Source organism: Myxine glutinosa, chromosome 6 (genome assembly GCF_964187855.1).
Source record: "Myxine glutinosa chromosome 6, kmMyxGlut1.1, whole genome shotgun sequence".
Classification (NCBI taxonomy): Eukaryota; Metazoa; Chordata; class Myxini; order Myxiniformes; family Myxinidae; genus Myxine; species Myxine glutinosa.
In genome coordinates, this window is record NC_136266.1 from 33,767,206 (window position 1) to 33,781,592 (window position 14,387).

General features: G+C 45.8%; 1 protein-coding gene across 6 annotated transcripts in view; it reads right to left on the bottom strand.

Moving 5' to 3' along the window:
- Window positions 1-14,387, bottom strand: part of PIGN (phosphatidylinositol glycan anchor biosynthesis class N) — a 98,544-nt gene that overhangs the window by 17,441 nt on the left and 66,716 nt on the right. For all 6 annotated transcript variants that reach the window (XR_013623775.1, XR_010984923.2, XM_068119813.2 and 3 more), the window contains exons 17-19: window positions 12,616-12,708; window positions 10,366-10,457; window positions 10,089-10,203 (exon numbers count right to left, since the gene is read on the bottom strand). Coding sequence is in view for 4 of the 6 variants with exons in the window: in XM_068119813.2 (XP_067975914.1) it covers window positions 10,089-10,203; window positions 10,366-10,457; window positions 12,616-12,708 (300 nt within the window). In the remaining 2 variants the exon portion in view is untranslated. The remainder of the gene's footprint in view (window positions 1-10,088; window positions 10,204-10,365; window positions 10,458-12,615; window positions 12,709-14,387) is intronic.

Here is a 14,387-nt window from a genome sequence, read left to right on the forward strand (position 1 = left end):
TGTAGTGAATACTCGGCTTGGCCTCCCGGAAAAAGTGCTATCGAGTTGCCTAACTTTGGATCTTGGATCAACCCCTTAACCTTCATTCCCAAGAAACTGACGGTCAAAGTCAGAGGGTCATGAGAGGGAGTTTGATTTGGCAGGGACAATGTCGTTGTTGGTACTTAGTCCAGAGGGAGTAATCTGGAGGGTTGAGGGATCTGGTTTGTTTCTCCAAATTGGCCGGCAAAGAAAGTTTTCGCTGGGTTCAAACTTTCTTTCTTGAAGGGGGGGAGTGTTACATATTTATGTGAATGTATGTGGATTACCATTCAGGTCTTTGCTTATCCGTGTGTAGTATATTAAGGGTTGTTGTGATTGGAGGGTCAGGAGCCCTTCGGAACCAGTGGCCGGAAACGGAAGTGGCCGGAAACGGAAGAAGAAAAGACACGAGGAGAGAAAAGGACGGTGATTCTTCTTCCTCGCCCCGCGACGAGGAGGTGGAATCGACCTTGCGCTGCAAGGAAAACAGCGGCGTTCCGAAAACCGTTTGGCGAGAGAGGAGTTACCTGGACGCGTAACTACCTGTTGACACGTGAAGTCCCCGTGAGTTCGTGCACGGAACCAAGCGGTCGTACGTTGGGCCGCGCGCGCGTTGCAAACCGCGCCGGGTTCTGCCCCGTCTACAAGGCCGCGTACGGGTCGCACGTCGAACCTCGCACGCGGTGAAAAACCGCGTTTGGGTTTCGCCCCGTCTACAAGGACGCGTACGGGTCGCACGTTGAGCCTCGCTCGCGTTGCAAACCGCGTTTTGGTTTTGCCCCGTTGCTTGGCAAGGAGGCGCGCTGCAACAGCTGTCCCCGGTACGAGACGGCACGTTGGAGCACGTCCGCCCGGGGTTCGTTCAACCGCCCGAGTGCGGTGACGGTGACTATCCTCTTGGTCAAGAGGGGCCCAGAGACATTGTGCGGGACCGAGACCAAAAGGGTTTCGTGAGTACTCACCAGGACACACATGTATAAGATGGCCATCTTAATCATAGGGAATTGATTGTGAATTGGGAATTGGTGAGGATTATGTATTGTTGATTGCTCGGGGAAAATCTCCGTGGTTGTGTCATTGAAATATTGTTGATGGTTGTGTCATTGAAATTGTTTGGTATCATTACCCTTGAAATATATCCTTGAACGTCAGTTGTCTCTTGGGTGAAATTCATATGGCTTGCGTGGCGAAAGCGCATATATAATACAGCTTTCTGGCGAAGTTCCTCTCACGGTCCGGGGGTCACTGAGACCAGGTATTCACCGAGGGGACCACGTAACACATCGTTAACCAAACCAACATTAAGTGAGGAATTACTGTGCTCTGAAACAAATAATCTCGTATCAAGAAAATAAAAATTCAATGCGGCAAGGCAAAGGATGATGCTTAGAAAAAAAGTGAGGACTTCACGTAAAAAAATTAAATTAAAAGAACAATGTGACAAGTGTATACACGTACATGGAAACAAATACATAAATAAATATATTAGGAGAACTAGAAGGACACTCAGTAGAGCTCCAAATAGTCCAGGAGCCAGAATCTGCTCAAAATGGTTTCGTGCAACACCCACTACACAGTTGGTTTGTCACTTCCAGGTGATTGGGGAACATCTATAGAACAAATCCAGCCCTGATGTACAGTTGAATTGTGGCAGCAACAATAAATGGCAGCCACCTTTCTATGAGGGGGGTGGTGTCCGAGGCGTATGTGGTGAAATTGGTTCCAAGTTGCGACCCAGGCGGCATTACCGCTTCTCTCCACTACATGGCTATTATAAGAACTTAGCTCCGAGACGTGAAGTGCAGTCCTGAGACATTTATCATGCTTTATCCACGCATATGCTTAGAATGGTAAGGGAACTACTTTTCATGTCACTTGCTTGCGTGTTTGACTATGATACTTTTTATTGCTCATAAGCTTGACATATATTGATCCTATGATTGCTAATTCTCTTTCAGATATTGCTGGTGTTTGATACAGATTAAACTCACCTTCTGAGACCCTGTTGTAGATCTGATTCTTTTACAACAGCGTAAATCTGAGATTTTGACGGATTTCATTTATTTATTTTTTCTCTTAGCCCCTACAGGCAAGATACATCCAATTTTGTTGTGAAAGTTTCATTCATGAGTACGAGACATCTATATGTGTATGCTATAAAATAGTTTTATATTTCGCATGTCATAGCTGTTCATATAATTATGCAAAAATAATATCGCCTAATTCGAGGAATTCCCGAAATTTCCAAATATTTTGCTATTGGGACATTTTACACAGTTGTCTATGCGTTGAAATAGTATTGATGTGATGAAATATCATATTATTGTTGTAACATGAAACTGCACTTTGTATTTTGCAGTTGGCTGAATAAGAAGCAAGGAACATAACAACCTAAGCATTGTGAGCGAGAGTAGTGCAGAGGAATCTTTCCCACTTCTACCACAAAAACGCATGAAACTAATCGATTGGAAAAAATGCATCATCTGCCAAACAAGCACAGGTTCAGATTTAAGGAAAGCCAGGTGATGGAGGAATTGCAAAGTTTGTATCAGCTGCAAAATACAGACGTGATGAAACCTACCAACGTCTCGAGACTTCTATTGAAACGTTGCACACTATGGAAACTGTTTGGCATCGTGCATGTTACCAGTCGTACACAAGCTCACACAATCTTAAGTATGTCCATGGAAAGCCAGCAGAGGATTGCTGTTTGAAGGACGTTGACGAAAGTACAACCCGGCTGAGAAGTTCAGCACCTGCTGTGGACTGGTCGTTGTGTCTCTTCTGTCAACGCAAGTACCATGGAAAGAGCAAGGTACTGTACAATATTACAACAACGTTTGATGCGTGTACCGCAATACAGCAATCAGCATATGTAAAGGGAGACGACGACATGCTTACCAAGATAGGTGGCATTGACCTGATAGCTGCTGAGGCTAAATACCGCAACCCATGTAAAGCTCAGTATACAAGCAAAGCGAACCTCAAGTACCATGCATACAAGGAAGAGAAGCGCACAGAAGATGTCTATTCAGATGCCTTTACTAAGCTCATGTCCTCGGTTGAAGTAGGCATCCAGCGAGGAAAGGCTTTTGAGCTCACCAGCCTTCTTGCAAAGTACAAAACTATTCTGACAGGTTTGGATGTTAAAACAGCAGATAGCTATACCAGCCAGAGACTCAAGCTAAGGCTCCAGAATCACTTCAAGGACAGTGTGGTTTTTCATCAACAGCAGGATCGAAGCAAATCCCAATTGGTATACTCCAGCAAGATCTCACAATGTGAAGTTATCAACGCCGCTCATTTGAAAGAGAGACAAACTGCAACTACTGATACAGCATACGTTACCCATGACGATGCAGACGCTGGGCCGATGAGCACCATTTACCATGCTGCTCAGATCATCAGGATCGATTTGAAGGACTGTGCAGGCATCCAAATTCGCCCATTGAGTCTTCATGATCTAAATCTGAGGAGGTCCAAGGACATGCTACCAGAAAGTCTATATAACTTCCTGCGCTGTGTCATCTGCAAGGAAGCAGCTCCACCACCATACACTGAGGATAACCCTAATGCAGCATGTTATGTTAATGCAGGAACGTCATGTTATAATGCTTGGCTAAGATATTGAACACAGCGCTTTACATGGCAGGCTAAACCCCCGCTCTTGCAGGGAAAATGGCCTTAAAATGCATGTTGTGTTGTTGTTGCTTTACATGGCAGAGTAAAAACACCCAAGCATGTAAGTCTCGCCGTGTCAGTATGCCACCTGACTGTTTCGAAACAAGTCATCAACATACTCCACCACATGGGCCACTGTTCATCTTATGAAGAAGTTGAAGCAGTCGATACCAGCCTAGCTATGGAAGTTGTTGCCAAGTCCAATCTTCTGGATGTTGTCACCCCATCAAACATCTGGCCAGGTGTGTTTCTTGAAAAGATCATAAAGATATATCATATTACAACCATAACCGCATTTGAACAACATAAAGATGATATTGCATAATTACAGTCGAAAAGCAAAAACTACATATTTCAGCGATTTTGTGTGTTTTGGGTATAATACAAGGAATAATAATATAAAAAATGGTTTAAATCATACAACAGCATAACGAAAATCCCCTCATACTTCCCACTATCCTTTTAATTATAATGTTGAAGAATCCCTATTCCTCGAGGACTTCCGGTTCCTCGGGCGAGTGAGCCGTGCTTCGAGCTCTCCACGGCATCGAAGTTTGAGTGTTTTCCCATTCTTGTCTTTGTCAAATTTCCACTGGTTATCTTGCTGTGTACGTGTTATTGTGTGTTTCTAGTTGGTGTTGGTTTGTGGTTCGTGCAAACTTCTGTGTAGTTAATCGTTTTCTGAGTCGTACCTCGTGCGCGGCCTGGTGACTTGGGGCTTCCCTCCCCCCGTCGGTGTTTTGTCGGTTTGGGTTATTTCCTTCGCTGTATTGCTTGTTTCTTTTATTTTGTTTTCTCCCCCTCACCTCACCTCCCTAGACAAATAATTATATATTGATTCTTTCTCTCCTCCCGGACACGTGCTTGTTTGCTCTCCTCCTCGTCTCGGCTTGTGCCCCGCCCCCTGTATCTCGTTTTCTTCCACCTCTGCTCCTTCCTTCTCAAATCGACGTTCTCGCTTGGAGACTTTTCCCGGATTTTTTTTTTTTTTTTTCATCGTTCTGTTTGGATATTGTTGGAATATGTTTAAACCGCAGCCGTGATGCTGACGCCTCCCCCCCCCCCCACCCCCAGAATTTACATGTTTTAAACGTTTCCCAGTGTGTACCCTGGTCAGAATAGGTACACCGTATCCCTGCGTGTCGTAAGAGGCGACTAAGAGGGTTGGCGTCAGGAAGGGCATCCGGTCATAAAAACATTGCCTCAAAAAGAGAACCATGACAATCACAAGTACATATGGGCAGGGTGCAGCCCGAAGTGGAGATCGGTTTCTGAGGTTTGGGACATGGAATGTGGGGACAATGACAGGGAGATCAGGAGAAGTGGTGGAAGTATTGGTCAGAAGAAGAGTGGACATATGTTGTGTGCAAGAGACGAGATGGAAGGGAAGTGGTGTGAGAATGGTGAAGAGTAGGCAGGGACAGAAATACAAGTTTGTGTGGCAAGGGTGCCCGGAGGGCGTGAATGGTGTTGGTGTCCTGTTTTCTGAGGAGCTTGTAGACAGTGTGGTGAGTGTGACTAGAATGAGTGATAGGTTGATGATGGTGAAAATGATGATTGGAAAGCTCTTGGTGAACGTCATCTCGGGATATGCTCCGCAGGTTGGTCGAAGCGATGAAGAGAAGGACAAGTTCTGGTGTGCGATAGAGAAGCTGATGGAAAACGTGAAAGATGAGGAAGTTGTTATGGTGGGAGGAGACCTGAATGGACATGTGGGAAGGAGTATGGATGGTTTTGAGGGAGTTCATGGGGGTTACGGATATGGTGTGAGAAATGGAGAAGGTGAAAGGATTTTGGAGTTTGCTGATGGAGCTGATTTGTTGATTTGTAATACTCAGTTCCAGAAAGAGGACAATAAGCTTGTTACATACACGTCAGGTGGGTCGACGACAACCGTTGACTACCTGATGGTGCGTCGGCGAGATAGGGGGCACCTCCGGGACACAAAGGTGATCCCGGGGGAGGAGGCTGTTTCACAGCACCACTTGGTTGTCTGCGACATAAGGGTGAAAGGTGCGAGGAGAGCTCGGCGGGTGAAGTACCAACCGAGAATGAAGGTGTGGAGGTTGAAAGAGGTGACAGTAAGGGAGGCATTAAAAGAGAGGCTGAGTAGGGTAGAGGATGATGTGGTTGAGCTTGAAAGTGGTTGGATGTCAATGAAAGCTAGTCTGTTGGGAGCCGTTGGTGAGGTATGTGGATGGACAAAAGGACCACCGAGGCACTCGGAAACATGGTGGTGGGATGCTGAGGTTGGAAAGAGGATTGACGAGAAGAGGAAGAAGTTCAAAGAGTGGCAGAAGGCGAAGGGTACGGGAGCAGAAACAGCAGAGCATGAAAGTTATAAGGCAGCCAGGAAGGCTGCAAAGAAAGAGGTAGCAAAGGCGCAGGAGGCATGTAGGAAAATGTTCGGAGAACGCTTGGATTCGGAAGAGGGTCAGAAAGCAGTATTCAGGATTGCAAAGCAGATAGCGAAAGAGAGGTGTGATGTGATGGGGGTGAGTTGCTTGAAGGATGAAGTGGGACAAATCGTTGTCGACCCAGATGGAATTAAAGGAAGATGGAAAAGATATATGGAAATGCTGTTGAATACAGAGAATGAATGGGATGGCAACATAGAGAGTAACCCAGTTTTAGGACCGGCAGAGAAGATAACTGAGAAGGAAGTTGAGGAAGCGATAAAAGCAATGAAGAGTGGAAAAGCGGGAGGGCCGACGGGAGTTGTGGGAGATATGTTGAAGGCAGCAGGAAGTTGGGGTGTGAAGAGAATGACAGAGATCTGTAATTTGGTGGTGAAAGAAGGCCGCATTCCAGTGGATTGGGAAATGAGTACCCTTGTCCCTCTATACAAGGGGAAAGGTGACCCTCTGGAGTGTGGCTCGTACCGAGCGATAAAGTTATTGGAGCATGGAATGAAGGTATTGGAAAGGGTGTTGGAGAGGAGGATAAGGAAGAAAGTGAAGATCGATGAAATGCAGTTTGGATTTATGCCAGGAAGAGGAACGACAGATGCGCTTTTCATTGTGAGGCAGTTGCAGGAGAAGTACATGGATAAGAGGAAGAAGTTGTTTTTTGGGTTTGTTGATCTGGAGAAAGCATTCGATAGGGTTCCACGCAAAGTATTGACATGGGCATTGAGGAAGTTAGGAGTGGAGGAATGGTTGATCAGAGTAGTGATGGCAATGTACAAAAGAGCACGCACAGCTGTAAGGACGAAGGACGGGAACAGTGGTGAGTTTGAGGTGAAGGTGGGAGTGCATCAGGGGTCGGTACTAAGTCCACTACTATTTGTAGCTGTGATGGAGGTGCTGGCTCAGACCGTAAAGGAGGGTTTACCGTGGGAGTTGTTGTATGCAGATGATCTGGTGTTGATTGCAGAAAGTATGGATGGACTGAAGGAAAAGATGAACAAGTGGAAGGAATGTATGGAGACAAAAGGTCTGAAGGTGAATATCGGAAAGACAAAGGTGATGGCAAGTGGTAAAGCATGTGGTGGGGTGGAAAGAACTGGGAAGTGGCCGTGTGCTGTGTGTAGGAAGGGTGTCGGAGTGAACTCCATTCAATGTACAATGTGTGCTGAGTGGGTTCATCAAAAATGTAGTGGTCTGAGAGGGTCATTAACCAGTGTGGCAGCTACGTTCAAATGTAAGGTGTGCACAGAGGGAGCTGCAGATGGAGGAAATGTTGAGTTGGATCTTGGAGACGGCGTGAAGCTGGAAGGTGTGAAAACATTTTGCTACCTCGGAGACATGCTGAATGGAGAAGGTGGATCAGACTCGGCAACGGTTGCTCGAGTGAGATGTGCATGGAAGAAGTTTCGGGAACTGAGTGGCGTGCTGATGAGGAGGAGAGTGTCGCTGAAGCTGAAGGGAAAGGTGTATAGTGTAGCAGCATAGCAAACCTGTTGTGCATTTTGTGATACAAGCACCAAATTTGGCACAAATGTACATTAATATGTTGCGAACATTTTCAGATATTGGGCCACTTGAAATTCCGTAATTTTTTTTTTCAAATTTTTTCTAATTTCGTAATTTCAAATTTTTCGGGTGACACCGTCACAATTTCGGTCTTCGAGGCTGGCCGATATAGTGGGGCGGCTTAGCCCAAATATTCAAAAGAATTGTGCATTTTGTGATACAAGCACCAAATTTGGCACAAATGTACATTAATATGTTGCGAACATTGTGTGGTCAGCAATGAAGACGAGAGTCTGAATTACATGTATGCAAAAGACCTTGTGAACCAGTGAAGCAAATACACGGGTAAGAATGAATTAAATCTAGGGCATGATATAATTTCCATGATGTTTACCTCTACACTCAATGGTGGAAGGAGGTAATGTTTTGATCCCAGCTTGTCTGTATGTCTGTTTGTCTGTTAGTCCACAAAATTCCAGACAAAGCTTGTAGTAGTGGTAGTTGTAGTGGTAGTGGTGATAACAGAAATTGTTATATAGAACTGAACTTATATTATTATTATATGCAGAAAATAACTTCATTTCTATATGCCCTGCAGTGGACAGGTCAATTGGTTTATGCACTGAAGGGGTCACCCTGGTGTGCACTGCTGTGTTCTGCCTCACTGAGTTGTTCAGGTATGATGTACTCAGCACAAGCTTCCGGTCGGCCCGGAGGTGGGGGTGCGGGGCCTGTCACGGAACGTCAAAACAAACGGCCTGCCGGGGCCGCCCAAAAGTCGGGCGTGAGGGGCGCGTCCACTAATGGAACGCCTCTCGCTTCCCAGATGGAGGGCCACGTGGTCAGGAGAACCTCGTCCCTTCCGGTCACACTTTGCCTATCGGCCGGCCTCGAAGACCGAAATTGTGACGGTGTCACCCGAAAAATTTGAAATTACGAAATTTGAAAAAATTTGAAAAAAAAAATTACGGAATTTCAAGTGGCCCAATATCTGAAAATGTTCGCAACATATTAATGTACATTTGTGCCAAATTTGGTGCTTGTATCACAAAATGCACAATTCTTTTGAATATTTGGGCTAAGCCGCCCCACTAGTATGCTGCATGTGTGAGAAGTGTTATGATTTATGGGAGCGAGACATGGGTAATGAACGTAGAGCAGCAACGAAGGCTGGAAAGGGTGGAAATGCGAATGGTTCGATGGATGTGCGGAGTATCGTTGAGAGAGAGGAAGACAAATGATGAATTGCGAAAGATGATGGGAATATTGCCTGTGATTGATGCTGTGAAGAGGAACAGGTTGAGATGGTTTGGTCATGTATTGAGGAAGGATGAAAGTGACTGGTTGAGAAGAGTGATGGAAGTTAATGTAGAAGGAAGTAGAGGACGGGGAAGACCGAGAAAGACTTGGCTAAAGATGGTGGAAGAAGAAATGCGGGCAAGGGGGTTAACAAGGAGAGATGCAGAAAATAGGGCAAAATGGAGAAGATTGTCATGGGGACCGCAAGGCTAACCCCCGCTCTAGCAGGCAACATGGCCTTAAAATGCATGTTGTGTTGTTGTTGTTGAAGAATCCCTATTGGAAGAGCTGAAAAAACAAAAATACAAAAAAAAATCGTCAATTTTGGGCTTTACGCTTCCCCCTTAATAGAAAAGTGGCTGCCATTTATTGTTGCTGCCACAATTTAACTGTACATCAGGGCTGGATTTGTTCTACAGATGTATCCCAAGCACCCTGAAATGACAAACCAACTGTGCAGTGGGTGTTGCACGAAACTCATTTTCTAGGCCTCTCTTGAAAACTGGCTCCTGGACTAAAAACAGAATCTTCACCAAAACTGAATCAATTCTTCCATGTCATACTCCCTCCCAACGTGTCCACCAAGTCTTGCCCAAATTAGTCTGTAACTATTTGAGATATTGTGTTCTATATAATTTTTGGCCCGATGTCTCAATCGTCAAGAATCACTTAAAAATATATATTATCCGGATCAGGATCTTCACCAAAATCTAATCATTTCATCCTCGTCACACACCCAACCTCCCGACGAAATTGCATTGGAATCTTTCCACAACTTTTTGAAATATCCTGCACACAAACAGACAGACAGATGTGTGAAAACGTAACCTCTGTCCGTCTTGCATGGCAGAGGTAATAAGTAAATAAAAAGAACTACAAGAAATATTAAAGAAGTTGTCAGATCAGAGTTATCCTGCATCACCATTGGATGCAACTCGTTAAGGAATATAACAGTTATATTCAATCTCCAGCTAGAAACGAATGTGAACTCAGGGAAATGTTTATCAATTATAATGACATGTGCATAAAAGGTTGCAATGGATGAGGCCCCTGAAACAAACAAGAAACCAATAAGAAAACAAACAGTGGTGCCATATTTGTGTACCCTTGCAAATGAGGGATTTAAAGACATCCACTTCAAAATCCTAGCTGCTCAAAAGGATGTAACAGTACCTGAGCAGCATATAAAGCGTATGGTGGTGGAGGCAGGTACAGACTGGTCGATGCTCTCTGCAGAACTTTCAAAGCACAGGAGCTGAGGAGCAGTGTTAATCCCGCTGCCAACACCCTGAATCGCAAACAGGACGGAACCGGTTGTACCTACTTCTCTTGCGCACTCGTCATGCACAATCATATCATTTTTGCCCCGAAAAATAAACTCCTCGAAAAGTATGTCATTTAAAGAAATATCAGGTGATGAGAAAATGTCCTGATGTAACCCCAGACGCACACGAGTGAAATGTTGGCAACGCGTCCGACCGTGGGCAGCAAGGGAAAGATTGAGAGGAACACGCAGCTTGCAGACCACGTCAACGAGATCATCTGTAGACAACGCCACATACAGCAATTCCACAAAACGATGCCTTCATTTAAGGCCAGGCATCATAAAAATGATAAGATTCACGATCACGTGCAAATACAACTTATGCCGTACATATAACAAACTATCAGGGGCTACCGGCGCTGCACAGGGGGAGAGGGAGGGGTACCCGGCACTTCCCGAAGGGAGGACGGGAGGTATACTCGCCGCTGCCCGGCTGGATGATCCTTTACTGGTGGGGATTTAGTGACGTGTTGGACATTGAAAAGCTATGGAGTTATTGGCCTCATGGTGGTTACCTTTTGCCTGCGGGTCGGCGGCAGCACTGCCTGAGCACACATTCCAATATATACTTTGCCCTACACATCACAGGGCATCAATGCCAATGTGTGGTAGCTTAAAACCTTGCCCAAATTCTGAAGTACCTCCACCCAAAATTTGGGCCTCCAGGTGCTGCAGTTCGGCCATGAAAGAATAACGTACAAACTCACAAACAACACTCAAACACTTGAAAGTATTGTCGTGTGGTTGGGTCAGTTAACACCGAGCGTCACCACGGATGGAATATCGAGCTTAATGAGGCGTTTCCAATTCAATTGATGGCGGTTCATACAGGAGACGGAATATTGGGGAAAAATGCCACGGCTTACCTTTTCGGCCCCGACGATGTCTTCTCCCTGCAAGTTATTAACTTCACACGAACACGGAATTATGTACAACGATAAATATTTATTACGGAACCCGAGAACAAGGAAACGCGACCGAAGAAACTAAATCCTATATTGGGATGTCCCCGCACAGATTTCAAATACAAGACAATGGGAGAAGATGAATAAAATAAATGTCTTGTCGTTTTGTGGATGCGTCTTATCTGTCTGCAGTGTGTGTCCTCGTCAAGGATGGTCTGGGATCGAGCGCGTTCGTCTGACGCAGCGCTGTTGGTGGCGGGAACTGCCTGGTCATTGGCGTGGAGCGGCCCTCGGCACGTTCGCTCGTCAGCGCTCCAACTCAAGCCTCGCTCTTCGTTCGTATGTGAACGCAGGGGAAGAGAATCGTCGGCGCTCGTCTCTCCACCAAAGTTCAAAGGCAAGAACAGGTCAAGCACGAAGGGACAGACAAGGGAAGGCAAGAGGCAAAGGGAAGAGCTTTGGGCAGGGAGGAACCAGGAACGAGAAGGCCAGGGAAGAAGAGAAGACAAAATGCTGGCGAGCGAGCGGTTCTGTCACTCGCAGTGTGACGTCAGCCATCCTCTCTCCGAACCAGTGCCTCTTTTCCTGGTGGTCTTTCACACCTTCTGACGTCACCGGCGCTTGTCCTTCAATCAGCGACCTGCTTCTAAGTAGTGGTTTTGGCGCCTTCCGCACTGATTGGCCGAATGTTCGCGCCTTCCGCACTGATTGGCCAAGGTGTCATCGGTCGGTGGCCAATCAGTCCTGGCGCTTCCTTCCACCTTCCTTTCACTAATCAGTAGCCAGCTTCTTACCCCAACCAATCACACGTTCTCCTGGGCGTGGCTATTGCTTGCCTTGCACGACGTTTGATGTCCATGGTGGCGTACTGCGTGGCCGCTGCCTGTTGGTTTTTCCGATCAGTTATTGTAAGGGGGGGGGGGGGGGGGAATTTAATTAGTGTGTGCACTAAGGGCCAATCTACTGTCTATGGGATGTATTGCCATAAGGGACACCGGGATGTTCACAGAGGGAATGACACACAAGGGAATTTTACCCATAATCCCTGAACTGATTAGCATGCCCCGCCCCTCGTAACAGGGACAAATATCCAACTTATCCGGCATCCAGGCTACAGGTCCCTGACTTACTGTACATCAAAATGGTTCTAGCTACCCACGACAGACGAAGCATGATACCTACACAGATCTACCTAGATCTAGATATTCCCCATTACCCCAAATTCATAACAGTATTTACAAGATTTATGGTTGGTAATTCTTGCATTCATCAATACAAATGAAGGTTTCCTTTATCACTGTGAAGAAGTAATTTTGCGTTATTGTGAGAGACCCTCCTGCCAAAAATAATAAAACAACTGAATTTAAATCATTTTGCTTCAAAGTGATTTTTCCTTCATTGATGATGCAATTAACAGCTAATCGAGGAGCAACCAAAAGACACAAGATGAACGCAGATCAGCAGGATGTACCTTCTTTTTGAAGCAAATCTGTGATGTGTAGGGCCAGGCAGCCAGAGCCAGAAGGCCTGCAGACAAGGTTTCACGGTGGAAAAAGGACAGCACCTGCAAGTGTGACGGACCGGTAATGTCATGCTTTATTAGCACCGTTACCGTTCATTTCGCTAATAACCACACTTCAGTATTCATGCTTCACACCCTGGATTTTCATGATAATTTAAGAAGACGCTGTTGGATCCGACACGAAACAACACACTCTTGCGATCTCGACGAGACGCCAAAAATCGGAACCAACCGGCGGAATAACTTTCAAATTTTCTGCTCGCTTTCCGCAATCACAATCCATCTTGCTTCCACACCACAACCAATCAATTACAAATTACAAAACACAGCGTAGCCCATCACCTTCTCTTTGTTGTTGCATCACCATGGTAACAGGCATTTTAGCATGCTATCAAATTGATGCGGCATTTTATTGCACTCAGGTAATATTGCATAAAAAGGTTATCATACATCAGCAGGGAATGTTGGCTAAACATTGGGGCCTATATAATGTCTATGCAGGAGGGTTTTTATTGATCTTTTAAAGAAGCATACCTTTTGGCATGCAATGCTCATTGATTTCACAATCTAGGTTTGACGAGATACCATCGTCTTATTTTCATCTTTACTGTCACTGCCCCCACAATGCAATGCGTTGACGAGCACGATGTACAAAACAATGCCTCATGTCACCCTTGCAAGTTCAGATCAGATCAGCTCAGATCATGTACCATGCTCGATACAGGGCATCGGTTATGCCAAAGCAGTTTCTTTGGCTGGAATTGCAATCCTGGACGGGCAGTCACTCCGACACAGGGCAGGGCAGGAATTCGGAAATTGGCTGGTGCGCCGGCGACAGCTCGCCTACTCTTCGTCAAAGACACCGTGAGATCTCTAATGCCCACCAACTAATGCCAGTAGACAGGATGCCCAGTTTAACGTCCATCCGAGCGACGGCACACACTGATGAATCACTCTGCCTGTGAAACACCAGGATGGCAGTTTATAACTAGGTCAGGATTCAAACCTAGGCTGGACAGCTTGAAGGTGATGGTGCGTACCCCTATGCCATCCTGCGGGCCTACATCTTATAAACGAACCCAAAGTTACATCGATGTCTTTCTGTAATCTTTTTCTGAATCAACTGCAGAAATAAGGCGAATTTTTTTTTTTTTTTTTTTTTTTTTTTTTTTTTTTTTTTTTTTTTTTTTTTTTGTATACAAGATCGAGGCTCGTGAAAGAGCGAACATTAATCACACAGAAAGACAAACCGACACATAAAACATATAACATAGGGAGCGGTAGACAAGATGGGGAGAGAGGGGGAAGGACACAAACACAACATTTGAGAGCAGGGACCGAGAGACATGGAGACATCGAGAGATCTGAGAGAGGGCGAGGGCTTTGGGGGGGGGGGGGCGTGGGAAGGGGGCAGTGGGAGAGGTATAAAACATATGGACACTGCCAGGACTTCCAGGAAAGAAGTTGGAATTTCAAACAAGGTGGATCTGGGGTGAATTAGCGGGGGTAGAAAAGATCAAGGTTTTGGATGGGGGAAGATAAGAGATGGTGGTGAACAGCTGTTTTAAAGACCTGGAGGGAGGAGTGGGATTGAAGGGAGTGAGGGAGTTTGTTCCAGAGGCGGGAGAAAAGAGGAATGAAAGAGTGAAGGTGAGCGGAGAGCCGAGATTTCGGCAGTTTAACCATCAGAGGGTTGCTGGCAGATCTTGTGCGACCTGTAG